Below are 27887 nucleotides of genomic sequence, written 5' to 3'. Positions count from 1 at the left end.
TAAATTCAAAAAAGTTTTCTTTATACCTAACTACTGTGGCACCCTAACCCTGCGGGGCTAATAGTACCTAGTATGACTTAACCAAACTTGACTTAAAACAAGCAACAAACAAACAAAAAACTCCCCCCCCCCCTTTCCTGTAAGAAACAATTCGTCCATAAGCTGCAGAGCAATATCTTAAACAATACATTACTTTTAAAGTTTGAAATCCATCAATTTATTATTTTATTTATTGATAAGCTTTGCTCCCACGGAATAACTTGGCATTTGTGTTATCGCTGTGTTTAGGTAGGTGTTAAACTTTTCATTTTTATAAGTAGCGTAGCTACTATCTAAATAGGCCATGTTATGGATTGGGTTTATGTTTCCCATCTTTATTTATTTAAATCATTTAATGATTTTAAAACTTGAAAAGGGTTTTACTGTCGAAATTTTACTACAAAAATGAAAAAGAAAGTAAAACAAAGTGAGGAAGAAATACATAGTGTTAGGTACTCATGAATAAGGTAGCTTTATTATGTGATATATTTATTATTTTAGTTATAGAGTAGCTTCACTCCCAAGGAATAACTTGGCCTTGCTGTTATCGCTGTGTTTAGGTAAGTGTTAAACTTTTCATTTTTATAAGGTGCGTAGCTACTATTTAAATAGGCCATGTTATGGATTGCGTATATGTTTCCCAGCTTTACTTATTTAAATCATCTAATGATTTTAAAACTTAACACCCCGTCATAACTAAAGACGTGAAAAATTCCAGGTGCATGACAGTCAGTCAGTGTAAGGAAAATGCCTGGAATCAAAACATTCGCAATTTTATGGGACTTCCAGACAAAGGCCGTGCAATCAACATGTTGGTTGTCTTTTGGGCGTTACTTTACCCTGGTTGTTTGGAAAGAAAAAGCAGGGATCTAAAGGGATAAGACAATGGCCGATAAATTGATGTACACCCCAAGTGATGATACTCATAATTACCCCTTGGGGACTTGTGTAATAAACAGCCCATTGTCCCCTCTCTCTCAGCAGTAAATGAGAGATTTGGCTCCCTATAGTTATCCTGGGTTGACAGTATAATCGCCCCTATAAGGTAATTGATATGGGAAGGCATTATCCCTATTTTGCCGAGAGGTATATGTTTTAGGACTCTAAAACATGGATATAGAACCGAGGACGTCCAAGCTTTTTTTTTTTTTTTTGGGGGGGGGGGCGTGGTAAAATTAAATCAAATGTCTTTTTTGTGTGCATATTCTCTCTTTTATTTGACAACCGAACGCTATTTGTGTTTGTTCATCCATAGTTTTTTTTGTGCTTCGCTACCTTTGGATGTGTCATATTTGTTTTTAAATAGAATGGATTTTTAAATGCTGTCCACTGAAACAAATATGAATTTGTTGTAGAGCAGATACTCTGTAATTATGGTATGTTAGTACGCACATTTTTACGTTACTTTGTATTTTCCCAAATTTAGACAACCCCCCTTGATCAAAATCGAGGAGGGGGATGTAATAAATACAACATACGAACAACAAGTAGGGGGGTTAGTTTATTGTCAGGGGGGCGAAAACACCACTCTATACAATCAACCACACACTCGAAAGTCAAACAAACATTTACGTGAGCTGGAACTTAACTTTTCAACATTTTTAGCTGTTTTAGGGTGTATATTTGTGTCAAAGGGTTTGTAGAGGGGTGTAGGGGGAGGGAACATCTAGGGACATTTGTCCTTCCCACTTAATTTTGCCAGGAGGGATGGGGAGGTTACATGAGTTTTTATTTTGTTGTAGCAATGCTACTCCATAATTCACACTGCCTGTCCGTCATTCATTTAGAACTTTACGAAATTTAAGACAACAATAAAGACAGAGGAGGAGGGGACAATAGAATGATACTATAAAACCAATTTTTTTTTCAAAATGTTATTCGTTGGATGAAAATTTTTGGGTATTTTTATTGAATTTTATTGTTTGGTTCATTTTTAATCTACAAAAGTTTGTAACATGGACATTGGGGATGTACTTCAATTATCGTCCATTGTCTTATGTCAATCCCTGGAAATACGCGCTTAACTGAGCATTAACCTGGTCAAGACCAATATGACGATCTGACAAACTCTTGTTATAAAGAATAGCTACGATCCTGAAAATGTTTGTTTTTAAAAATCACGTTTGTTTTTGTGATTAAGATAAACTTTTTTTCTTTATTGACACTTTTAACGTGCCCTTTATTGACGTCAATCCCTGATATCTTAAACAAGGATGGCAACATCCATAAGAACAAACGGACAAAGCAAGTTATATATTACAGACGCTCTTAACAAAGAAAAGAAAAATAAAGAATATGTAAAAAATAAATAAAGAAGTCTTTTTGTCTTTTGAAGCATGGACGACAGACAATGTATTCTAGAAGCACATATGCCATTGATATCTATATCTATCTTAAATATCTTAAAATATCATTTCTCCCATAACGTTATGTACTGACTGACGGACATATGTATAACGTGAATTATAGAGTAGCTTCGCTACTTATAAACTTTATTGTTTTCTTATTATTTATTGACTTAAGAAGTGAACACTTTTTAATGTGTCCTTGATTGACGTCAAACGGTCAGTTATATTTTTAATACATTTTACTACTATCTATAATACAAAGTAGAACGATGTCTGTCCGTCTGTCTGTCCGTCTGTCTGTCTGTCCGTCTGTCTGTCCGTCTGAAGCTTAAGATCTCGGTAACCGCTGAACCGAATGGGCTCTACTCTTCAGGGAATATACCTACTGGTCCTGTGGTGGTTTTAAGATATTTTCTTGGGGGGTGGGACACCCCCAACCCCCCCAAAAACAAAAAAATCCCCCCCCAATTTTTTTTTTTTTTTTTTTTTTTTGCAGGAGATTTCCTTGGTCCTTTTACGAATTTCACCTTAATTTTTTTTTGATAACCTCTTGGGGCAAAGCCCCTAGAGGCTAGGGGCGAAGCCGCTAGTCTATAATACAAAGTAGAACGATGCCTGTCTGTCTGCTTGTTTGTTTGTCTGATTGTTTGTTTGTAGCGAAGGATCTCGCTAACCGCTGAACCGATTGGTTTCTCCTTTACAGGGTAGCTTCTCATAGGTCCCGGGAAGGTTTATAACTATTTCTAAAACTAAAATTAAAATAAGGGGGTCGACTTCACTAGTTTAAAAAGAAAATAAAACGCATCCCTATAAATGATTTTCAAAAAAAAAGAATCCTTATACTAAAGTAACAGGATGTCTGTTTGTGTGTTTGTGTGTATGTGTGTTTGTACCGAAGCATCTCGCTAACCGCTGAACCGATCGGGTTCTCCTTAACAGGGTAGCTTCTAATATATCCCGGGAAGGTTTATAACTATTTTGGGGGAGGATACCACCACCCTCTCAATAAAAATCGCCCCTATACAGTAGCTTTAACTAATTTTAAAATGTTCAAACATAATACCCCAATATAGTTACTAGCGACTACGCCCCTGGCTTATAGGCATTCTTAAAGGATTAAGAAATCGGCAGAGAAAAAGCCTAAAACGATCTCAAGACTGAAATCTAAACACAAACAGCCAAAAGCATCCCAGAACCAATTTAAAGCTTTGATTAAAATGAGAACTTGATCAATGATCAATTAAGTAGTTAATGAAATCTTATGCTTCAGACAAAAAAAAACCATACTACTTTATATAATAGGATAGTGAATCTTTGCTTATAATAGAAACAAGGATAGAAACACCCACAAAAGCGAAGCTCAACAAACTAAATGGTCAGACAAACAAACATACTTACGTTTCAATACTAAATTTTAGAGATGCATAGCTTTTAGCATTATGTTTAACCGTCCTAGGAATCAAGGATAATTATATCAATAATCAATTATAATCAAAATTTATATGTAATAATAATATAGAGTTGCACCGCTTTCTAGATTTAACCTAACTGTTACAGGAACTATCCTGCTAATTTGAAATCTATAGGACAATTCTGACATGCCTAAATTAATGAGCTATCATCTATAGACGTTCGGACTGACGGAATGTAGAAAAGCTTCGCTACTATTAAAAAACAAAAAGGGAGGGGACATTGGGTTGTTTATTACACTAGTCCCCAAAGTCTTATAATAACGTTTTCTTATTCGTTGTTGAAATTTAGAGACTTTTATTGGATTTTGATTGGTTGGTTCATCTAGTTGAGGGTCCAAATGTTTCAACTACTAGCTGTAATCTATATACAGAAGGAGTAATTTTTGTATCATCATTGGGGATGCACATAAATATAATGGTTATTGTCTTATCCCTTTAGATCCCTGAATAAAACGTTAAGACTTGATTAATGAGATGATAATTATATGTAAAAACGTTCAAATCAACATTTTTTATTGATCTACGGACATTTTGGTAAATACAATATATTTTCTATGTTATTTATAATGTGCTTTACAGGAATCATAATGCCAAGTTTGAAATCGATAAGACAATTCCAATATGCCTAACTATATGAAAAAATGTTCAAAATGGACTTATAGACTTTCTGGTAACAAATATAAAGTTGCTATGCTTCCTAAATCGTACTTTTGTATTAAATCGATAAAACAATTCTAACATGTCTAAGTTAACATAAAAGCTAACCATTCCAGAAGGACCAACTCTAAATTATAGAAGAGCTGCGCTTTTAAAAAGATCTAAGTGATGTATCCGTGAAATTTCATCTCCCTTTATTAGTAGCGAAGTTACTCTATAATTCACTTTGTCAGTCAGTCAGTCTTTCCGTAACGCTATGGGGGAAATTGGATTTACTCAGCTACCATATTAGATAGAAACTTCTTGTCAACATTCACATCAATATGGAGCATAATCAAGTATAAAACATCAATAGAGGTCAGACTGTTTTAAGCAGCTTTTTAGCCGATTATACTTTCAACACTTATTTTCTCGGCTTCTGTAAAAGAGAGAAGGCTGAAACTTTTTGTCAATATTCCAATCAATATGGAGCATAATCAAGTATAAAACATCAATAGCGGTCGGACTGTTTTGGAGCAGGTTTTTAGCCGCTTATATTCTTCAAAACTAATTTTCTCGAACGTACTGTGATTGCTTTATCAGAGTACATGAAAATCTGGTGCAATATCCATATAATAATATATCAATTCATGCTTTAGACACGTACTAATGCTTTTTGTTATCTTTATGTACACTGTATTATGCATTGGCATTTCTAACTACGATTTATAAGAAATTAATATTATTTATCTATAATACAAAGTTGAACGATGTTGTCTGTTTGTGTGTGTGTTTGTTTGTCTGTCTGTTTGTTTGTAGCGAAGGATCTCGCTAACCACTAAACCGATCGGGTTCTCCTTTACAGGGTAGCTTCTCATAGGTCCCGGGAAGGTTTATAACTATTTACTCGGTGGGTGGGACACCCCCAACCCCCCAAAAAATGAAACCCCCCCCCTCAAAAAATTTTTTTTTCTTTTTTATTTTAAATCTTAAATACGAAAAATTAGTTCGTTCAAACCTCTTGGTGCAAAGCCCCTAGAGGCTAGGGGCGAAGCCGCTAGTAACAAATAAAGTGAGCACAATAAAGTTCAGGTTTTAGACACGTAGCATTGATTTTTTGTTTTTGAAATGTTTTTTAAAAACATTGATAACAATTATGCATCCGGCAAAAAAACGTGGCATAATATTTGTTTTTTAAATGCTAAGTTACAAAATACAAAGATAAGAAAGAAATTGTACATTAAAATAGACAGGGAAGGACATTTAATGTTAAAACAAGGATGTCAACATCCATAAAAGCGAAGCTGTGAAATCAGAAGGACAAACAAATAATAACTATTGTAGAATGTTGAAACTTAACAAATAGATCATTAATTTATCTATAAAAATCTATAAAAAATTGTACATAAATTTGTTCCAAAGTTGCTTAAATACAGGATACAGTACAAAAGATAAATTTGTGATGGCTTGCTTAGTTTATTGTACCTCAAAGCCATAGGAATCATTATTACAAAAATCAGATAAATAGGATTATTACATCATATGCAGAGTTTCTGTCAAAAAGTTAAAAAAAAATAGCATGTTTTAAAATTGACGGACGGATTTTCTGGTAACGGTTATAGAGTTGCTACGCTACTTAATTTGTAGCTAATTTTGTATAGGAATCATTATGCAAATTTTTGAATTGATAGGACAATTCTATCATGTCTTGATTAGCGAAAAGACGGATCAATCCTAATTATTTGAAAGCTTTGCTTTTAAAAGGGGATAAATTAAATTCATTGCATTGAAGTATATCAAAACATATTATTAATCAAACAGTTTGGGAAAAGAGGGTGTGTCTGTCACTACTGTAGGATCTTGCTAATCACTGAACTCATTCATTTCTTCTTTACAATTTAGCTTCTTAAAGGTCCTGGAAAGGACCTCTCCCAAATTTTCTTTTATACTTCTTCTTTTAAAAAACTTATTTGGAAAGGGAGGCGAATTACAACCCCAAACTCCCCCCCCCCCCCCAGATTACATTTCCTCCATACAACTCAGACACACGGATGGTCGGACAAAGTGAGATAAAGAGTAACTTGGCTAATAAAATCCAATCCCGTGTGGACAATTTCTAGAAAATAAATTTTTGTTATCTTTTTATAAACCTTGCTTTTGTTTTGGAATTTCTAATTACGTCTTTTAAAAAACGAAGCTTTTCTATAATTAGGGTCGGTCCGTACGTTCGTCCGTCCGTCTGGAATGGATTTCTTTTTACGTTGGTTTAGATATGTTGAAATTGTCCTATTGCATGGTGATTCCTGCAGTAGTTAGGTACGCTTTAGAAAGCATAGCAACTCTATAATCGTAACCAGAATGTTCGTATGTCCATTTTAAACATGTTGATTTTTAACAACAAATCTGTATGTCGTAAAATAATCCGATTGATTTGATTTATTTAATACTCTTTTCTATGATAACAAAGTAAATGTTATAAGCGTAGCATCTCTAGTACTAAACATGTAAGTATGTCCTTAAATATTATCTTGTATCAAAGCAGTTTTCAACAAGTTCACTTATAATTTTGCTTCTACTGTAATACATTTATATTTAATTATTAAGTTCTGACAATATACAATTGTTTATGTTCGTTTGTCCTACAGTTTCAGAGCTTCACTTTTATGGGTGTTGACAGCTTTGTTAATTCAGTCTGTATGTATATAATAAGGTCTGTTTAAAATTAAAATATATTTCCTATGCCTAAACCCTGCAGGAGCCTAACCTTGCGCGAAGGTACCCAGTACCCAATATAACCTAACCTAACCTGACCTAAAGTAAAACAAGGATGACAACATCCATAAAAGCGAAGCACTGAAACGGTAGGACAAACGGACATTAACATGCAAAATTTGAAATCGATAGGATAATTCTAACATGCCTAAATTAACGAAAAAAGCTATCCGTTACGGACGGATGGACCGACCCTAATTATAGAAAAGCTTCGCTTTTAAAAATAAAAAAAACTTCTACCGTTTTTTTATTTTTTTTTAAATTAAAGAGGATTGAGTGTTTCTGTGTGCTCGACTTTGCACCGCCAAAGTTATTATAATTATCTTTATCTTTAAACAAACATGGCCTTTTATTTTATTTTATTATGTTATTAAATGTAAACTTTTATTTTTCTAAAAGCAAGCCTTTTCTATACTTAGTGTTGGTCCGTCCGTCCATTCGTATGTCTTGAACGGTTAGCCCATTTTGTTGATTCAGTCATGTTAGAATTGTCCTATTGATTTCAAACTTTGTATGATGATTCCTATAACAATTAGGTACGATTTAGAATGCGTAGAATGGTCATGATCCAAAAATCTTCCAAAAATAGGGGCTTTGGAAAGGCATAATTTGTTGAAAATCGCCAAGTATTTTTTTTCTTATACAAAACTCCCCAACCCAATGAAGGAATTAAGATATAGATTATAAGTTTCTGTCAATGGCAAGTGGGTTATATTAAGCAATACTTTTGTCTTATTAAAAAAAACACCCTGTATGTGTTTTTAACCTTTTTAACAACAATACTAAATACGTATGTGATTTTATTATCCTATTTATCTGATTTTTAGGACACTGATTCCTATTACAACAAGAAAAAAATGTTATAAACAAAGTATCTGATTCCTGAGACAATATGATATTCCTTTAATGGACCTCTTGGTCCGTATGGAATTTTGCAAATCAAATCAATCTCTGTAAGAAAGTCTTAAAAATGTGGGTATATCCTTTACAGGCTCCTGTATATAATCAGTTTTGTAACAAATTTACTTACTATTTTGTTTCGACAAATATTGAAATATTCTGCTTATTCAGTTCTAACAATCAACAAGTGTTAATGTTCGTTTAATCTAGCATTTCAAAGCTTCGCATTTATGGATATTGTCATCTTTGTTTTGTCAAAAGAGAAATAAAGTTTAATTCTGTGGAAATTTCCATGTTATGAATCATTTTAAATAATATTTATATTATTATCTTTATTTTAAAAATCCTGGCTTTTTCTTATGACACTTATAATCAGGGATCTAAAGGGATAAGACAATTGACGATAAATTGATATAAATCTCCAAGTTTAACACAAAATTACCCCTTGTATAGATTATAATTAGTCATTGAAATATTTGAACCCTTAACTTAATGAAACAATAAATCAAAATGCAATAATAGTCCCCAAAGTTAATAAGCTAACGAATAGGAATGTTATTATAAAACTTTGGGGACTAGTGTTATAAACAGCCCAATGTCCTCTCCCTCCCTGCTTAACCTTTAATAAAAGCCAAGATAATCACATTTCCCCTGAAAACCACGAAATAAATCTCAAAGCTCTACTGACAGACAGACGGAAAAAAAATTTTAAAAAAAAAATTGTATACTTGATGCGCATATGTAGGTCATCGGAATAGTCACTAAAAAGTTTAGCTTTATTATTTTTTACAAGTAACTAGAGGCGTAGCTTAAAGTATCATAAAAAGGTTCTAGGCTAAGAAATTCCCATTTCCTTATACTGTCAAACGGATGGACAAAGTGGATATAGAATAGATTCGCTAAAAAAAATGTATAAAGTTTAATTCCCTAGAAATTTCTAAATATGAAATGAATCATTGTTATCTTTTAGAATTTCTAATTACGTTTTTTTTTGTTACTAACACAGTTACTTTAAAACAATCAATATATTATTACTCGGATAATGCACTAGATTTTTATGAACTTAATAATATAATCGCAGCTGGCTAAAAATGTACACTCCCATAACCTCCTTTAGCATATATACTCCCCTCCTACTGTATGAACGAACTGACTAATGAATGAGTTCCATATTATTATTAGCAACCAAAATTGATAAAAATTTTCCCCCTGTCAATATATCCACGTATACTATATCCCTTTTTATTACTTATAGCTTTGCATACCTGTACTTTATAGAAAGAGGGGACAATGGACTGTTTATTTCCCCAAAGTTTTAAGATAACATTTTCTTATTAGTCGGCTTTTTGGGACTTAAGTGAATTTTGATTGGTTCGTTCATCAAGTTGAGTGTTCAAACGTTTCAACCATTAATTTTCATCTACAGAAGGGGCAAACCAAATGTCTGCCCAATATCAGGCTTCTAAAAGGATAAGACAATGGCAAATAAATTGTTAAATACCCGATGTTGAAAAACAAAATTACCCCTTTTGTAGGTTACACAACACATGGTAGTTGAAACGTTAGGACACTCAACTTTATGAATCAAAATTAATTAAAAGTCTCCATGGTTGTCAATCCAACGAATAATAAAATGTTAAATTATATAACTTTGGGGACTAGTCTAATAAACAGCCCAATGTCCCCTCCCTCCCTGGTCCTAATGTAGTGCTTTATTTCAATGGGGGTGAGGTAATTTTTTAGGCTTCTGTATAAAGTTTGATTCTAAAATTTGACAAGAAACTTTTGTTGGTCAATATATATACACAACTAGCGGCTTCGCCCCTAGCCTCTAGGGGCTTTGCCCAGAGAGGTTTGATCAACCTAATTTTTCGTATTTTAGATTTAAAAGAAAAATTTGAAGAAAAAGTTTTTTTTCTTCATTTTTTGGGAGGTTGGGGGTGTCCCACCCCCCAAGAAAATAGTTATAATCCTTCCCGGGACCTATGTGAAGCTACCCTGTAAAGGAGAACCTGATCAGTTCAGCGGTTAGCGAGATCCTTCGGTACAAACAAAAAAAGCTTACTACTTTATATAATAGGATAACAAAAGAAATGGATGTAGGTTATACATGGACATATTGACAGGGGTAAATTAGTCGTCAATTGCTAATATAAACCCAATTCATTGGTCAGTTCGCTCATCCAATTATCAGAGTTTCAGGGTTTATAAAAATCTGGTGCAACATCCAAGTAATAATATATCCATTAAACAAAAAATTTGTTATAAATTATCCACGTCATATTCTAATTTATATCGAATATTCAAAAAACAAAGATAAACAGTTTTTCAACTGCTTAGTCTTATCTCTTCCTCGCCATATAAAATGAACACGTTTTTATTTTAATATTACAGTTGTTTATAGTTATTACACAAACGTCACAAGGTAAAAAACTCTTTATTTTAGTTAAATGACATTTTGAAATGCCTAAAACTTTTTGTTTTTAAAGCTGAAGGCTTCAAGTATAGGGTATGGGTTCTACTTGTGGCAGTCTTTCAGCTGTTAGAGCGGTGTATTTCTTGCAGGATTCTTTATATTTTTAAAAGCGAAGCTTTTCTATAATTAGGGTCGGTCCGTCCGTCCGAGATAGTTAGCTTTTATTCGTTAATTTAGGCATTTTAGAATTGTCCTATTGATTTCAAACTTTGCATGGTGATTCCTGTAGTAAATAGGTACGATTTAGAAAGCGTAGCAATTCTATAATTGTTACCAGAATGTCCATTCGTCCATTTTAAACATGTAGATTTTTTTACTTTTTTAACAACGAAGTTTTATGTAATCTAATTATCCGATTGATCTGATTTTTAGTATACTTAGTCCGTTTTAAACATGTTGATTTTTTTACTTTTTTAATAAATATTTTTTATGTGATTAAATCATCCTATTGATCTGATTTTTTGATTACTGATTCCTATTCCAATAAGGTACAATATTAAGAGCAAAGCATCTCTATAACCAAGAATTAAAAATGTCAGTATGTCCTTAAACAGAATTCTATATTTAAGAAGTTTTGCAACAAATTTACGTTTAATTTTGTCAAACCTTATATTTTCATATTTAGTATATTCAGTTCTGACACTCAACAAAAGTTAATGTTCGTCTGTCATATCGTTTCAGAGCTTCGCTTTTATGGATGTTGTCATCCTTATTTCTACTGTAATTCTTAAATACTTTTCCAGTATAGCTTCGAAAAAATATTACTGGATTGCAAACCGTTATGAGTCAAACTGAAAAATCATGTAAGATTTGGTATTACAGACAATTTTGTATAAATATTAAAATGAAAAATTATGAAAAAAATAGCAGTTTGGTTAGCACCGAATGCCAGGGTTTATAATTTTTTTGTTTTTACTATCCACGGAGCTGTCTATAGTACAATATGGTAAGCTAGCGGCTTCGCCCCTAGACTCTAGGAGCTCTGCCCCAAGAGGTTTGATCAAACCAATTTTTCGTATTTTAGATTTAAAAGAAAAATTTTATAAAAATTTCTGGGTATAGTCCTTTCCACGACATCCCTCCATAAGGGGCGATTCTTCGTATTTTTCACAGTAAGTTTTCTCCTATTTCTAGCCCCTGCGGGGGGCTCTAACCCTGCGGGGTCAATTACCTAACCCTGTGGGGCAATCACCTAACCAAATATAACCTAACCTAACCTAAAATAACCTATAAAAAGCCATTTTTTATAATACGACAAATCGCCCCTTATGGAGGGATGTTGTGGAAAGGACTATACCCAAATTTCTTTGGGGGGGGGGGGGTAGGTTAGTCGAACCCACTATTCTAATTTTTGTTTTAAAAAGAAAATTTTTTTTGGGGGGGGGGATTTTTCATTTTTTTTTGGGGGGGGGGGGTTTGGGAGTGTCCCACCCCCCAGGGAAATAGTTATAAACCTTCCCGGGACCTATGAGAAGCTACCCTGTAAAGGAGAACTCGATCAGACAAACAGACACACAGACAAACAAACAGAAGGACAGACATCGTTCTACTTAGTATTATAGATAACTATCAAAGTATTCATATACTCTGGATTAAAACCGGTTCTAGTCAATACTGAAAATTCGTGTATTGTGTTTAGACAGTTTTCTTTCTTTCTTTTTTCCTTTCTGTTTTTTATTTCTCTCTATTTCTCTCTTTTTCTGTCACTCTTTCTCTCTCTCTCTCTCTGTCTCTCTTTCTCTCTCTGTCTCTCTCTCTTTCTCTTTCTTTCTCTATCTTTGTCGCTCTTCAAACAATTCTAATGTATGTCTGTCCATATCTCTTAATTGCTTTTATTCTCTTTACTTTTTTCTCAGAGTTTCTCAGAGATTTGATAACATGAACGTGTAGCTTTTGATGAGTAGATTTGACTTTATTTCATCCACTTTATGTAAAACTTCCGACTATTATGCTTTTTAAAAGTGAAGCTTTTCTATAATTAGGATTGGCCAGTCTGTACGTCCATCCGTCCGTCCGTAACGTATAGCTTTTTTCGTAAATTTAGGCACGTTAGAATTGTCCTATCGACTTTGCATGGTGATTCCTGTAGTAGTTAGGTACGATTTAGAAAGCGTAGCAACTCTAAAATCACTACCAGAATGTCCGTACGTCCATTTGAAACATGTAGATTTTTTACTTTTTTAACAACAGAGTTTTATATGATCTAATTATCCGATTGATCAGATTTTTAGTATACTAATTTCTGAGACAACAAAGTTCAACATTACAAGCAAAGCAACTCTATAATTAAGTCCTAAAAATTTAAGTATGTCCATAAACATTATTCTGTATCAAGCAGTTTTTAAACAAATTTACTTATAATTTTGCTTCGACTCTTATCCATTTACATTTTGATTATTCAGTTCTGACACTGTACAAGTGTTAATGTCCGTTTGTCCTACTGTTTCAGTGCTTCGCTTTTATGGATATTGTCATCCTTGTTTTGATATATAAGTTTTGAAAATTTACAACTTTAAAATTTTCTCTAAATTTTATAAAGCGTAGCATTTCTATAATAATTATCATATAGTTTAAATATGAGAATTTTTAACTTTTTGGCATATTTTATGATAATATCATCTTATTCATCTGATGTTTGAAACAATGATTCCTGGGCAAACAAGGAACAATATTCAAAGCAAAGCAAATCTTTAAACAAGCCTAGATTATAAATATGACCTTACGCAATATTACAACAGAGGTTCCAGGACAAACGAATGAGTCCCAAACGCAGGAGTGGAAAAACACAGGAGTGTTAAAATATTAATTTTATTAAGTATTTCTATACAGATTAGGTTAGGTTAAGATATGAAAGTACAAATAAGCCCCCCGCAGTGGTTAGGCATAAACAAAACCTAAAAGATGGTTTAAAATAGGTAAGGTTAGGTTAAGTGTCCACTCCAGCGTTTGTCCATTTCTGCGTTTGGGACTCCTGCGTTTGTCCTAGGACCACAGCAGATATAAAGACAAGTTTGAATTAATTGTTTTTATGAACTAATAGGTGATATTTTGCCTATTAAGTTCTGATATTCTAAGTGTTAATGTTCGCTTATCGTCTGATTTTAGAGCTTCGCTTGTATGGATGTTGTCCTTATTTAGCAGAACTTTTGAGTGTTGATAACTTAAAAACTTGTTGTTAAACACATGATATATAAATATACTTGATAACACATTTTAGTTTTATATCAACTTTTAAACATAATCATAAGCAAAGTGATTGTGAAGTTTAATTAATAATTATGTCTAAAGACAATTGAAAATCATTACAGTTAAGTCTATTGTAAATTTAAGCTTAGAAGATCTGTCTGATTTCTATGAAATTATTTATATCAGCAAAATCAGTCAAACAATCATCCATACATCCTATATATTTTAAATAGGAATTGTTTCCTATCATTATTCCTTTTCTAAATGTTATACAGTAATTCTTGATTTTTGTGATTTTTAAGAAAGTTTCTATATTGTACCTATCTGGAGGAATAATTTAATAAAAAAACATGTCTGTAAGTTAAGAATTAATGTAGAAATTTTAAACTTGAAAATCACGAAAAAATGCCTTTCTTTCATTGTGAAAACACCACAGTGAGAAAATGCGCGAAAAATCGGATTTTAAATGGATTAAAAAGGTTAAAAATCACCCAGCCCTTAGTTTTATGACCAAATGAAGGGGACTGGAAGTTTTTATCAAAATCTGAGACCTCATGCAGAAAAATGTTTTTTCATAAATAATGAGCCAGGGGGGGAGGGGACATTAGACTGTTAAGTACACTAGTCCCAAAAGTTTTATAATAACGTTTTTTTTTATTTGTTGGCTTAATTTCTCTTGGGACTTTTGTGACTTTTTGTTGGTTGTTTAATTAAATTGAGTGTCCACACGTTTCAGTCACTAACTGTAATTTACAAAAGAGGTAATTTTTTGCATCATTATTGGGGATTTACATCCATTTATTGGCCATTGTATTATCCCTTTAGATCTATGGATGAAATAACTGTCTAGGGGCACTTAATGCGGGGGGGGGGGGGGGGCATGTTTTCTAACTCCCCCCACCTACCATTTGTGTTTATCCACCCTCCCAAATAAAATCGCCCCAAGAAAGTAATAATACCCCAAAATTATGTTGTTGGTAGATTCCTTTTGTTCTAATCATTAAATAAAAGTTTTACAGTTAGACAATAAAAAATAAGCTACTCTAACATAACTCTAAATGATTTTGAGTATCTATGGAACAATTAATTACACAGTTTGAACTTTGAAGTTAAAAGTTGCTTGTCAACTTTTTATTTTACAATAATTTTTTAACATATTCTATAAATAAGTAAGCTTTTATTGTCTTTAGTGAAGGATCTCATTGTCCATTGAACCATTAGGGTTCTCTTTTAAATTGAAGATTCTTCAAGGGAAGGGAAAGTTTTTGAGGAAGAGTATCTCCACCCTCCCTAGAGTAATCCACTAGAATCTCTCCCATTTTTTAATTTTAAAAAAATTTAATTTTAATTTAAATTTTGAGGAGGTCGACTTCCCCTCCCCCCTCCTTTATAGGCTTCTAGGGGTGTAGCAAATATTAATACATATACAGTTAATACATAAAAAAATATTAATCTTCAGAAAGTAGTTTAAAATGTCGCGCAGCGCGCCGCAAATTTTTTTTACCCCCCCCCCCCCGGGCCCCCCCCCCAAAAAAAAATTTTTACCCCGGGGGTAAAATATGCTTGGGGGGGTAATTCCCTCCCCTGAAATCTGTTGGCAGGGCTAAATTTAGTTTACCCCCCCCAAAATTTTCCCCCGGGATAACATTTTTTTTTGTGGGGGGGGGGGGGGGGTAATTTAAATTTTATTAAATATTTAGAATTAAAAATGCGCGAGAAGCGCACAAAAAAATTTTTTGTTAGAGATTTTTTATTTTGGTGGGGGGCAGGGGTATTTAGCCCCCCTAAAATTGTTTGGGGGGGTAAATACCCCCTCCTAAATGGTTGGGGGTGCCTAGGGTAGGGGTAAATTTTAAATTGGGGGGAGGGGGGTAAAATAAAAAAATAATTCGCTTGGAGGGGGTAATCACCCCATTACCCCCCCCCCCCCCTTGGACGTCTATGGAAGAGCTGCACTTTTTAAAAGATCTAAGCAATGTTTCCGTGAAATTACATCTCCCTTTGTTAGTAGCGAAGCTACTCTATTTACTTTGTCCGCCAGTCAGCCAGTCTTTCCGTGAAGCTATGGGGGAAATGGGATTTACTCAGCTACTATAAAAGATAGAAACTTCTTGTCAACATTCCCAGCAATATGGAGCATAATTAAGTATAAAACATCAATAGCAGTCGGACTGTTTTGATAAAGCTTTTCAGCCGCTTATATTTTTCAAAACTGATTTTCTCGGCTCCTGTAAAAGAGGGAAGGCTGAAACTTCTTGTCAACATTCCCATCAATATGGAGCATAATTAAGTATAATACATCAATAGCGGTCGGACTGTTTTGAAAAAGCTTTTTAGCCGCTTATATTTTTCAAAACTGATTTTCTCGGCTCCTGTAAAAGAGAGAAGGCTAAAACTTTTTGTCAACATTCCATTCAATATGGAGCATAAATAAGTATAAAGCATCAATAGCGGCCGGACTGCTTTTAAGCTGCTATTTAGTCGCTTTTACTCTTTACAACAGATTTTCTCAGCTTCTACTAAAGATACAGACTTTGTTAGGTATCTTTTTATAAACCTAGCTTTTGTTTTGGAATTTCTAATAACGTCTTTTTAAAAACGAAGCTTTTCTATAATTAGGGTCAGTCCGTACGTCCTTCCGTCTGGAACTGATAACTTTTTACGTATGTCTAGGTATGTTAAAATAGTCCTATAGATTTCAAACTTTGCATGGTGTTTCTTGCAGTACACTGTTAAAAATAATTTTTTTTTATAGCATCAGATAATACGATATATTCTTTACATTAATGTATAGTATCAATTTGTACATTCTAGGAAAAAAACCTCATTACGCTACAAGGAAGTTTCCAATAATGTATTGAGTATTAGTTATTGTTCTGTGGAGTAACATGTAGTACTAAATAATGTATTTGTCTGTAGAGTATTATCCAATACACCCTTTGGAATAAAATTCAATACAGTAGAAGTAAGTTTTTAATACTCTCCTTTGCAATTTTTGATACCCTCTATCATAATTGTTGATACCCTGTAGGGTATGAAACTGTTATACTTTGGATGAAAGATCAGTTTATAATATATGATTATTATATGTACATATACATTTTATTATAACAACAAACATACCAAGCAGAGCCATAAAACAGTAATTTAAATGTAAATTTAGTAAAAAATGACTTTAAAGATGTTTAGGGCTAAACATGATCCTTAAAAATAAAAACTATGGTCAGTCATAATTACAAAAATCAAAACTATAAATCTGAGCATAAATAGTAACTTTTCATCTTCCATGAGAGGTGTGCATGATTAGTGTCTGTTTCAATTATTCTTTACAGTACAGATTCGTACCCTAGAAGGTATGAATAGTTACTATTTTAATAAACTTTTCTCTTGCGTATTGTCCTATACTCTACAGCGTATCAAATATTACTATTTTAAAAACTATTCTACAGCGTAATTTCCCGTACGATAGAGGGTATCAAATATTACTATTTTAATAAACTATTCTACAGCGTATTTTCCAGTACCCTAGAGCATATCAATCGATACTAAAAAATGTATGGGTTCTGTATAGTAATAATTATTGTGTTATATAGTATTACATAGTGTTATATATTAATTATATAGTTGTAGCGTACTTATGGGTCCAATACTCTCCAGAGTATCAATTGATACTAAATAAAAAAATTATTTTTAACAGTGTAGTTATTACGATATGGAAAGCATATTAACTCTATAATCGTAATCAAATTTTTATGTCATAAAAAAATCCTATTGATCTGATTTTTAATACTGTTTTCTATGATAACAAAGTAAATGTTATAAGTGTGGTAACCGCCTTGGTTAAATGGCTGTTACCCAAGTTCAAATGACTACGGCAGTGCGAACAGACGTGGACATGTATAATTATAGAGAAGCTGGGCTTTCCCGAGTTAGCGCCCTTGCCGGCTACGTGTCTCCTCCCGGCTACCTGGTCCCAGTCAGCCTTGCACTCGGCTGCCGTATGGCCTGCGTAGTGGCAACGTTCACATCTGGCAGGCCGGTCACGGCGGGACTGGGTGTGTCGCTCTTCTAGGCTGACCTCCATAGGAGTAGGACAGTCTCTGACTCGGTGGCCTTTCCCATGGCAGCGGTAGCAGCGGCCTGGAATCTTGGAGGCGTCGTCTGGTGCAACCTTCCCCATCTGGTGGAGACCCGGAGCCAAGGCGCCAATCTCCATTGGCTCCGAATCATCATACTGGGGCAACTGGACGCTGGCCGATCCCGTGAGTCCGTCGGTGGCGTCCACCAGGCATACACCCTCCTTCAGCTGCTTGGTGATCATGGTCACGGTGAACATGGCACGCCTCGTGTACTCAGGTACCGAGGCGATCTCATGTCCCATCATTTCACGTTTCACATTGGCGTTGCGGATGCCACGGTTAAGCTCATCAATGAGCAACTCCAGATCTTCGTGGCTGTAGGCCTCCCTGTACAGGGCGCACTTTGTGGAGATATAGGCCTGGATGGGCTCTGTTGAGTGTTGCCTATAGTCCCTGAAGTCCATCCGGTCAAAGGTTCAGCGGCGGGACACTAAGTTTTAAGTCAATACTATAGGTGGTTTACACTTATGGCTCTCTAGCCTAGCAGCCAACACCGTTTATCACTTGGTTGGTAGTTTAAGCTACAAAGATCTAAAATAGGTGTACACTAGAATACTTGTCACTAGCTTCTGAGCTTTAGGGTAGGCTGGTAGGTCTAGAGAGTTGTTGAGGGTCTGAACTGCTGTCAGGAACTGATTTAGTTTTCCTTATCACACTGTAGATAGGGGGAGGAGCTTTGCAAGTTTTTTTCTAAAAATATATATTTTGTATGCTATAGAGTAGCTCCCCTCCTGTGTGTGTGTGTGAAATCCCTTTTCTCACAACGCGCCTATGCGCCGTCAGAGCGCGCACACAGGTGAAACGCGCATCTATCCCTCAATCTGCTCTCTCATTGGTCCGCTTTATCTCCTTTGTCCGTCAGATTTCGTTGCGTTCTGAGCTTCTCTGCGCAACCCGTGAAATGCGCTCCGTTCTCCCGGTCTCTGTCTCTGCACGGTAGACGGACTTATCCGAGTGCGGGGAGAAGGGGGAACGCGTGAGGGGACGGGGTAAGGATGCCCTTCCCCAGGTGGGGAGGGGGGTGCAGCGGGCTTGAGGTTACTGGGTTATAAGGTAGGTGGGCTTCTCCTTTAATCCTTGGCTTATCAGATGTCACCTTAGATTGTATTTACTTCAATTTATGGGTGGACCCTCCCCTTCTGTTGGGATAGGGGGGTGTATTTGCCGTGCTGCAGGTTTGGGGGTCCGAGTGTTTAACAATGCATTGTTAGCTTGCACCTGGGTTCTATTTTTGGCTTATCAAAAGTCACGGCAATTGTTTACCAAACCCTGCCCATAAATCTATTGTTTAGCCTTCACACCAGGGAGGCAATCCATAAAATCTGATACAATATCTGTTTTTCTCAATGGGTGGCTGCGCTGTAGCCTCTCAGGATACTTGGGGTTAGCGTAGTTTTTTCTCCTATTTGGTACACTACACTCGGATTTTCGCTCACAGCTCTCGGCTATTTTGCTTGCTTCAGCCAGTCGGCGGCAGGGAATGTCCCGTCCTGCAGCGCCGTGGGTCCGAATCCAGGTGGTGGCGGCAGGGAATGTCCCGTCCTGCAGCGCCGTGGGTTCGAATCCCGCTATCTTTTGCAGTAAGTAATGGGCCTGTTTCAGCCGTCTGCAATTACTTGGCCTGTTTCAGCCCTTGAGCGCACAATCCTCCGTTAGATTTCGTCGCTCTCCGCGGTTCTCCGTCGAATTTCGCCGCTCTCCGTGGTCTTTCGCTAGGTTTCGCTTCCACAACTGCCGGATACAGAGTTAGACCTTGCTATCCAGGGTGGGTAATTCAGGTTGCTTGTGTCAGTTTTTGCCAGTTTCACTGCTGGGAGTACCTTAGCCTCAGCTGCGCGTCTGCTCTACACTTGTGTTTTGCCGTAATCTCACACAGCTGTCACCAAGTTGTGGTAACCGCCTCGGTTAAATGGCCGTTACCCAAGTTCAAATGACTACGGCAGTGCGAACAGACGTGGACACCTATAATTATAGAGAAGCTGGGCTTCTCTAGCTATCACTAAATAACAAACAAAGTCCATTCAGATGTTACTTTATTCAGGGTCTAAAGGTTACTACTTTATAATACAACAAATAATAAATACACAGATTGGAATAAATAATACTAAAGCAAAATCAATATAACTATATATACATTAATCAAAATGGGCAACAATGATCCCCCATCCCTGGAAGGGGTGGGGGAACCAAACAATGCAGCTTAGCCATAATACGGCTGTCAAAATCTATCATTAATTTTAAAGCATAGGGAGGGGTCAGGCTGACCCTTTCCCCGGTACTCGGGGGAGGGCCCGATTCTCATCAATACGAAAAAAAATATGTCTAGAATCGTATTATATCCAGCTTTCTACGAATATAGAATGCACAATTATAAGATTAAAACCAGTTTTTTTAGCCCATGCCTTCGGAAAGCTGTTTATTATACGATGCGAGAAATAACTATTCCCATATCTTTGGTGTTTTTGGATTGATATTCAAAGTTTTCAAGGATAATAGTATCAAAATTAAATTTTTCCGTTGTTTTCAGCATCAAGTACGCAATTTACTTTGACCATCAGTCTATCAGTTATCATACAAAAATCAAATATTAAAAGATAAAGAAATATGTCAGAAAAATTTTGTGATTTTTTCTCCAATATTCTTGATTTTAACAATTGTTCTTTAAATTCTTTGCCCGTCGTCTTATAGAAAAGTTTTTGGCTCTGCTACTTACAGATGTTGTCATCCTTGCTTATTTTTTCCCTCTCTCTCTCTCTCCAAAAAATTTTAATGTAAGTCAGACCGTTCCTCGAAATAGCTTTTTCTCCCTTTTCTTGGATATTAGCGCAGCTACAATATAAATAAAAATTTACTGATATATTAGCTTGAATAAGCTTTGAACAAGAAAAAGTAAAGAAAATAAGGAAGATGTAGAGTTGGCTAGGTACACACATGGGTTAGAATTATTAATAAACGTGTTTATTAATTTAGTTGTAGAAAAGCTTTGATCCTAAGAATGTCTTGGCCTTTGTTTTATCATCTATAGTATTAGTTAGGTATGTAATAAAATTATATATTTTCATAAGTGGCGCAGCTACTCTATATTTAGGTTATGTAGGAAATGTAATGAAACCTATAACTATAAAAAAAAACAAGGATGACAACATCTATAAAAGCGAAGCTCTAAAATAATTTGACAAACGAACATTAACACTTGTAGAGTGTCAAAACTGAATAAGCAGAATAAAATATATACGCTTAAACAAATTTTAAGTAAATGTAATGCAAAACTGATTAAGTACAGGATACTGTTAGTGGACATATTTACATTTTTAAGACTTGATTATAGAGATGCGTCACTTATAACATTGCACTATGTTGTCCTAGGAATCAGTATTTCAAACAACAGATGAATAGGATACACATATCACATTAACATGTTTTAAATGAACGCACAGACTTTCTGGTAATGATTATAGAGTTGCTACGCTTTCTAGATTGTTCTTAACTGTTGAATTTGATAGGACAATTCTAACATGTCTATATCAACAAAAAGAGCTAACAGTTACGGATGGAAGGAGCAACACTTATAGAAAAGTTTTGTTATTAATGGATGTATTAATTATTTTAGTTAAAGAGAAGCTTTGCTGTCAAGCCTTGCAGTTATCTATCATAGTTAGGTAAGGAGTAAAATTTCATAATTGTTTAATAGCACAGCTACTCTATGTATCTTATTATGTCTGTCAGTTTTATTCTATATATTATTTATTAGCTTACTGCTGGCTGATGAGGCCTCCAGAAGCACGTATAATATTTTCTTTTCAATCTTTGCTAAAACCAGCTGTTTACCAAAAATATTTTTTGCCGCTGTATGGGGTTAGTCATGTTTTCGTTAGGCGGCGTTTTTAATATTTTTTTGTAATTATTGTGATTTCTCTTGGGTAGGTGGTGGTACCGTCCCACAAAAATAGTTATGACCCTTCCCAGGACCTTTGAGAAGCTACAAGGTAAAGGAGAACCATATCAATTAAGCGGTTAGTGGGATGCGTTGGTACTTTATTATAAGGATACATTATAAGGAAAATATATATTAAGTAGAGTTATCACCTACTCTAATTGTCACGGACGTCTAAAGGGGGGGGGGGGGGTAAAGTGATGATTACCTCCCTAATTTTTTTTCCATTTTACCCCTACCCTGGGGGTGCCGATAAATAATCCATAATAATAAAAAATTTTGCGCTTCGCGCTCATTTTTACTACTTAATATTTCATAATTAGGTAGGTACCTTTTTACCCCGGGGGTAAATTTTAGGGGGGGTAAAAAAATTTACCCCTGCCAACACATTTCAGGGGAGGTAATTACCCTACCCCCCCCCCCCCTCCACTAAGATAATTTTAGCTCTGGGGTAAAAAATTTGCGGGGCGCTTCGCGCGCCATTTTACCCCCCCCCCCCACTTAGAAATTTTTTACCAACCCCAAATAAAAAAGCTTAGACAGACAGACATACTGTTTCTTTATTAAAAGAATTATTTACTGCTCTCAAAATTTACATTGGACTTTTTATTTTTGAAATTTAAATACAAAAACAAACAAAAAATAACAAGAATGACAACATCCATAAGTAGCGAAGCTCAAAAATTATGGTTGTATATTCGAGAAAAAAAAAACTATATAGAGCAGTTTCATAAAAAAACATTAATCTAAAAAATGACGAAACCTTGTAAGATTTATAACGTAAAAATCTAGGAATCCATCTAGCACCCCAACCAATAAGCAAATCTTAATGAAACTTTGTGGGGATGAACTTATTTAATACTTAAAAATATCAGCTGTCTATCTTGAATAGGAGTAAAGAAAATCATGAAATCTTAATAATCTAGGAATTAATCTGGCACCCCAATTAATTGACGAATCTTAATGAAACTTAATGAGTATAAAAAGAATGTTAACATATTTAATCCCTGAAAGCCTTCTATCTTTTATAGGAGCCGAAAAAATCACATTTCCTCCTTTCTGTCTCTGATGGTCAGACGGACGGACGGACATTTCGAATTATAGATTAGCTTTGCTACTAAAAACAGAAGAAGTTATGATGAAATTTAAAAATGATTTTATTAATTTTTACTTTCTATTTATAGGGATGCTTTTCTACTAAGCAGAACTTGACCTTATCATTTATTATTTGTTGTGCTTAGGTAATTGTTAATATTTTATATTTTCATAAGTAGCGCAGCTACTCGTTAACCAGGTTATGTTTGTACTTTCCTCTGAATTCATCACTCCACCCCCCCCCCAAAAAAAAAAGGTTTGTTGGCATCCTGTGCCCGCCAGGATGGAGATAGTCAAAAAATTCCAACTCTCAGTTATGTGTCATACCCATATTTAAAAAGTCACGCAGTTTGGGCTCTTTATCTTTCACACACAGAAAATGAGATAGAAAAAACCGGAGGGGGGGGGGGGGGGCGTTTAACGCCTCCCCCCCCCCCCCAACCGTTAAAGGTTAATTTCTAAAACTGTTAACAAATAATATTGAAGAAGTCATAATTCTAACCAAAGCTCATACAAAAAACAAATAAGATTAGGTACTTAAGATGTAATTATTGATAGACGTATCTTTTGTTTAGTTATAGAGAAGCCTTACTCCTTAGAATAACTCTGGTGGCCTTGGTGTTATCTTCTGAGTTGTTCAGGTAAGAAATATAATTATAAAGCTCAGCTACTCTATAAATCATGTACGTCATGAATTATAACCGGTTTTTAGCCATACTGAAAAATCATATATAGCATCTTATTACAAACAATTTTCCACCGATATTAAAATAAAAATTATAAAATAAACACCAGTTTTGTTATCCCAGGCCTTTGGTCGGTCAGGGCCAACAAAACTGGGTTTCACCTTTCATTTTAGTATCCGCGGAAAGCTGTTTATAATACGATGGGGTAAATCATTAATATTCAAAATATTTTAAAAGTATATGGGTGCTTTCATATAAAATGCAATTTTAGAACATATAACCCCCCACCTCCTTTGTTTAAATAAATTTAAAATGAAAAGCCCCACCCATTTGAGGCTACAAAGTACCCAATATAACCCAACCTAACCTAATCTGACCTAAAGTAATTAACAAACAAATGCAGCTTATACCAGCAACAAAATTAATTTGAAAAAAATTACGAAACATATTTGTTGGAGGGCAACACTTTGTAGAGCCAGTATATTTATTAATAGCCGTCTTTATCTATTTAGTTTAAGAGAAGCTTTGCTCTTAAAGAATAACTTGGCCTTGGTGTTATCTTCTGCGTGGTGAAGGTAAGTTTTAATATTTCATAATTATTAGTGGCGCAGCTACTCTATGTCTAATGTATATCTATCAATTACATTTTCTATGTTCTTTTTTAAAGCGAAGATTTTCTATAATTAGGGTTGGTCCATCTGTCCACCCTTACTTCAGTCCGTAACAGGTAAAAGGTAAAATATAATTATTACCTTTTTGTAGACATCTACTTCAAAAGTAGGGTATGTCTGTTTGTCCCTCTTTTTCTTAATCTTTTTTGTTTTTATCTCTATCTCTCTTTTCTTACTTTTTTTACTCTTTTCTTACTCTTAATATTTAATATTTTGAAGTATTAATGATTTGCTGCTTATTAATAGAATTATCCTTGCTGATAGTAGAACAGTCATTCTATGATTCGATAAGATATTAGATGATTTTTGCCCATAAAAACTTTTGTGAAGATATCCAAAAGGCATCTCTACTCTACAACTTCTTTGTCTGTTTAACTTGGCTCTCTGTGTCCACCCACAATGATATGGAGTCATTTCTAAAAAAGTCGAAATGATTATGAAATTAAATGGAAATACTAAATAATATTGAATGCTGTAATTTCTTGTAAATTTTTACTTTACTATTGTGTTTTTAACATGCAAGCTTTTTGTATCTTTACATTTATTTCAACTTCATAAATATTTTACAATGTCTTTGCTATGAATGTTGTCATCCTATGATTTATATTTTATAATTTGTTTTATCTTTATCATGATAAAATAAACACAATCTTTATAATAAAGTAATAGGATGTTTGTCTGTCTATCTATTTGTTTGTACCAAAGTATCTGCTAACCGCTTAACTGATCGGGTTCTCCTTAACAGGGAAGCTTGTCATAGGTCCTGAGAAGGTTCATAACTATTTTGTGGGAGGGTACCTCCACCCTCCAAATAGAAATCACAAAAAAATCGGAATTTTTTTTTTTTACGTACAGAGACTGATACGCAACATAGCTAGGTATCGCATTATTTTTAAACAAAACCAAACATTTAAAGTGCCACTAGAGGCTTCTATGGGGCGTAGCCGCTAGTTATAATATAACACAAAAATATTTTCATAGACAACAATGACAAATTTGAAGTAAATTACATAAATTTTAGTTGAATTAAAGAGTAACTATCACTATTTAGGATGAAGCAGGAGTAGCACTTAACCACAGGATTTCTAAAAAGAAATAAAACTTAACTTTATATTTTTATCTATTTTACTAAACCTCTTTCAATTTTAGGTAATTTTGTTTACAAAACCAGCGAGAGTGTTGCAAATATAGAAACTGGTAGATCTTAGATTCTCTAGACTCACTGGCTGCCACAACTACAGTTGGGAGTGCTGTTACAGCTAATTTGCAATGAGATAGCTGTATTCTGGGTTTAGGTAAGCTTCGCTAAGGTGTTAAAATTTATATATCATAATTTCTCTAAAGCAAAATATTTCATTAACAGTTGCAATTTAATTCTTCTTTAAAGTGAAGATTCAAATATCTGAGTAAACAAATATTAAAATGTAGTTAAAAAAAATCTTTGACATAATTCTGGTGATTAAAATTAAACATGATAACAATAAAAATTGTTTATTTCTACTTGATGGAAGAGCTCCATAAATACTTTTGTCTTTAGTTATATGATCTTTAAACTTTTATTTAGAAATGGAGGAATTAGGCAGCGGAACTGAAATAGATGAAAACATAGGTTGTGCAGGTCCTGGAAGTGATACTAAAAAGGTATGTATTCTGTCTTTAGTCATGGAAATTATACAAAGATATCTTATGACTTTAAAAAATATTGAAAGTTGTTAGGCTAAAAGCATATTTGGAATAAGTATCAATCAAAACTTATTATCAATCCTGTTCAGAAAAAGTCAAATTCAGTGAAAAGCTGATTCTATTTTTCTGCTGCTTTCTAGCAAAGGCCAAAATCCTACTCTATTAATTTCTATATAGAAAATAATGATTTAAATTTTACATAAATATATTTCACCCAGTTTTTTAAAAATGAGTTAGTTATTTGCTTTTAGAAAAAAGACCTAAAATTTAAGATTGCTAAATTAAGGGGTTAAGTGGACATGATTATATTATAGTCAGAAATTATTTGGAAAGGAACCTAAATGATAAGTGTTAACACAGAATATATTTAGAAGCAAGTTGAGATTGAGTCTACAATTCCTTCTACCAATTGTACTTGTGGATTAGAATTTGGAGTTTGCCCTTTATCATCACAAGATTCTCAATCATCAAATTTAGCTGAAGAATTTAGTAACTTGAGTATTAACTTTCAAGGCCCTGCAGGAGACAATAAAATAAAATTAGTCAAAGAAAAGATTGAAGATATAAAACAGAAAGTAGCTGATTATTATTTTGATCCAGAGTGTAAGATTATAGCTATTCCAAATCATTTTGTAACACCTAAGAAACCAACTGTGCTAGGAAACAAGGGCAGGGAAAAGCAAGATGCTCAGATTTTGGATAAATATCTTGAGGAATGTTTACATCATGAGCTTGTCAATGAAGCTAGAGAATTAAAAATGGAATCATTCATCTTCCTTGGCTTTCAAGCAGCTGATTGCATTCACCAATTAGATAGAAAAGGGAAAGATACCAGATGCAAGGATAAATTTGCAGAATTTAATGAGTATGAGAAAAGAATGAAGGAGATCCTTGAAATAGAAGATGTTGAAGAGGGTATATTGAAGTCTTGCATTGAGGAACATAAAAAGTGGAGGGAAAATCCATTGGAATTTCAAAGCCCACAGAACTGGCTGTTTAAACAGGAATAATAATATTTCATAAGATAAACTACCTATATATTTTTCCTTAAATCCTTATATTCACTTAATCATTTAAGGCATAATTATTTTATTTCTAACAAATAAATTATCTTAATTTGAGATATCTATAACTTACTTTTCATCAAACTTGTTATAAATTCTTTTTTGTCTTTCCATTGTTGTTCTTTTTTATTCAATCATAATATTAGTTAATATTTAAACATCAACAAAAAATTAAAACATGTGAAATATTAGCTTCATTTATGTTAGGTGCTAAAAAGTCAGGTAGACAAAAAACGTTTCAATAATGAATCAAAGCAACAGGCAATAGTTGTTGAGAACAATCAATCTGATTTCCAGAATATAAACACTGACAGCTCAAAAAAAGAACAGTGTTGTTCTAGTCCAAGTCCTAAAAGAAAAAAGTTGTCTAAAGAGAAAAATTGCAATACCAAAGAATATCATTTTAAAATTGAAAATACATTCCTATACAAGATCCCTGATGATAAATTAAGAAACTTTTACAAATATCAGTTTTATAATTTTAGCCTACAAGGAAAAAAGACTGAATGGGACACCATCATGATAATTCCTAAGTATAAAGCTATTTTCAATATAGAGGTTAAATTTGGACCTAAAGATCAAGGAGATAAACTCAAACTACTTAAAGATGCTTCAGATCAAACAAGACAGCACTTTTCTTTCATGCAGAAATTATTTGGAAGAATGCTTCCCAAAGATTGGGTGTTTGTCAGGGCTGCATGTGTTCCACATTTGCCTGTTGATGAAGAAACCACAAAGCCCTGTGTCAACTGTCAGCAATTTATTCTACAAGATGTTGATGATGTA

General features: G+C 34.2%; 1 protein-coding gene across 1 annotated transcript; it reads left to right on the top strand.

Moving 5' to 3' along the window:
* Positions 1-535: 535 nt before the first annotated feature.
* LOC145323165 (uncharacterized) lies at positions 536-27047 on the top strand. The gene is made up of 10 exons (XM_080165559.1): positions 536-599; positions 20939-21003; positions 21579-21627; positions 21893-21954; positions 23087-23143; positions 23573-23638; positions 24196-24258; positions 25504-25649; positions 25919-25995; positions 26409-27047. The coding sequence occupies exons 9-10, from the start codon at positions 25921-25923 to the stop codon at positions 27045-27047; spliced, it is 714 nt and encodes a 237-aa protein (XP_080021685.1). The 5' UTR covers positions 536-599; positions 20939-21003; positions 21579-21627; positions 21893-21954; positions 23087-23143; positions 23573-23638; positions 24196-24258; positions 25504-25649; positions 25919-25920.
* Positions 27048-27887: the final 840 nt, after the last annotated feature.

This window comes from Acartia tonsa, chromosome 6 (genome assembly GCF_053477335.1).
Source record: "Acartia tonsa isolate MP-2025a chromosome 6, ASM5347733v1, whole genome shotgun sequence".
Classification (NCBI taxonomy): domain Eukaryota; kingdom Metazoa; phylum Arthropoda; class Copepoda; order Calanoida; family Acartiidae; genus Acartia; species Acartia tonsa.
Note: the sequence above shows the minus strand (reverse complement) of the source record. Positions and strands in the feature narration are given on the sequence as shown.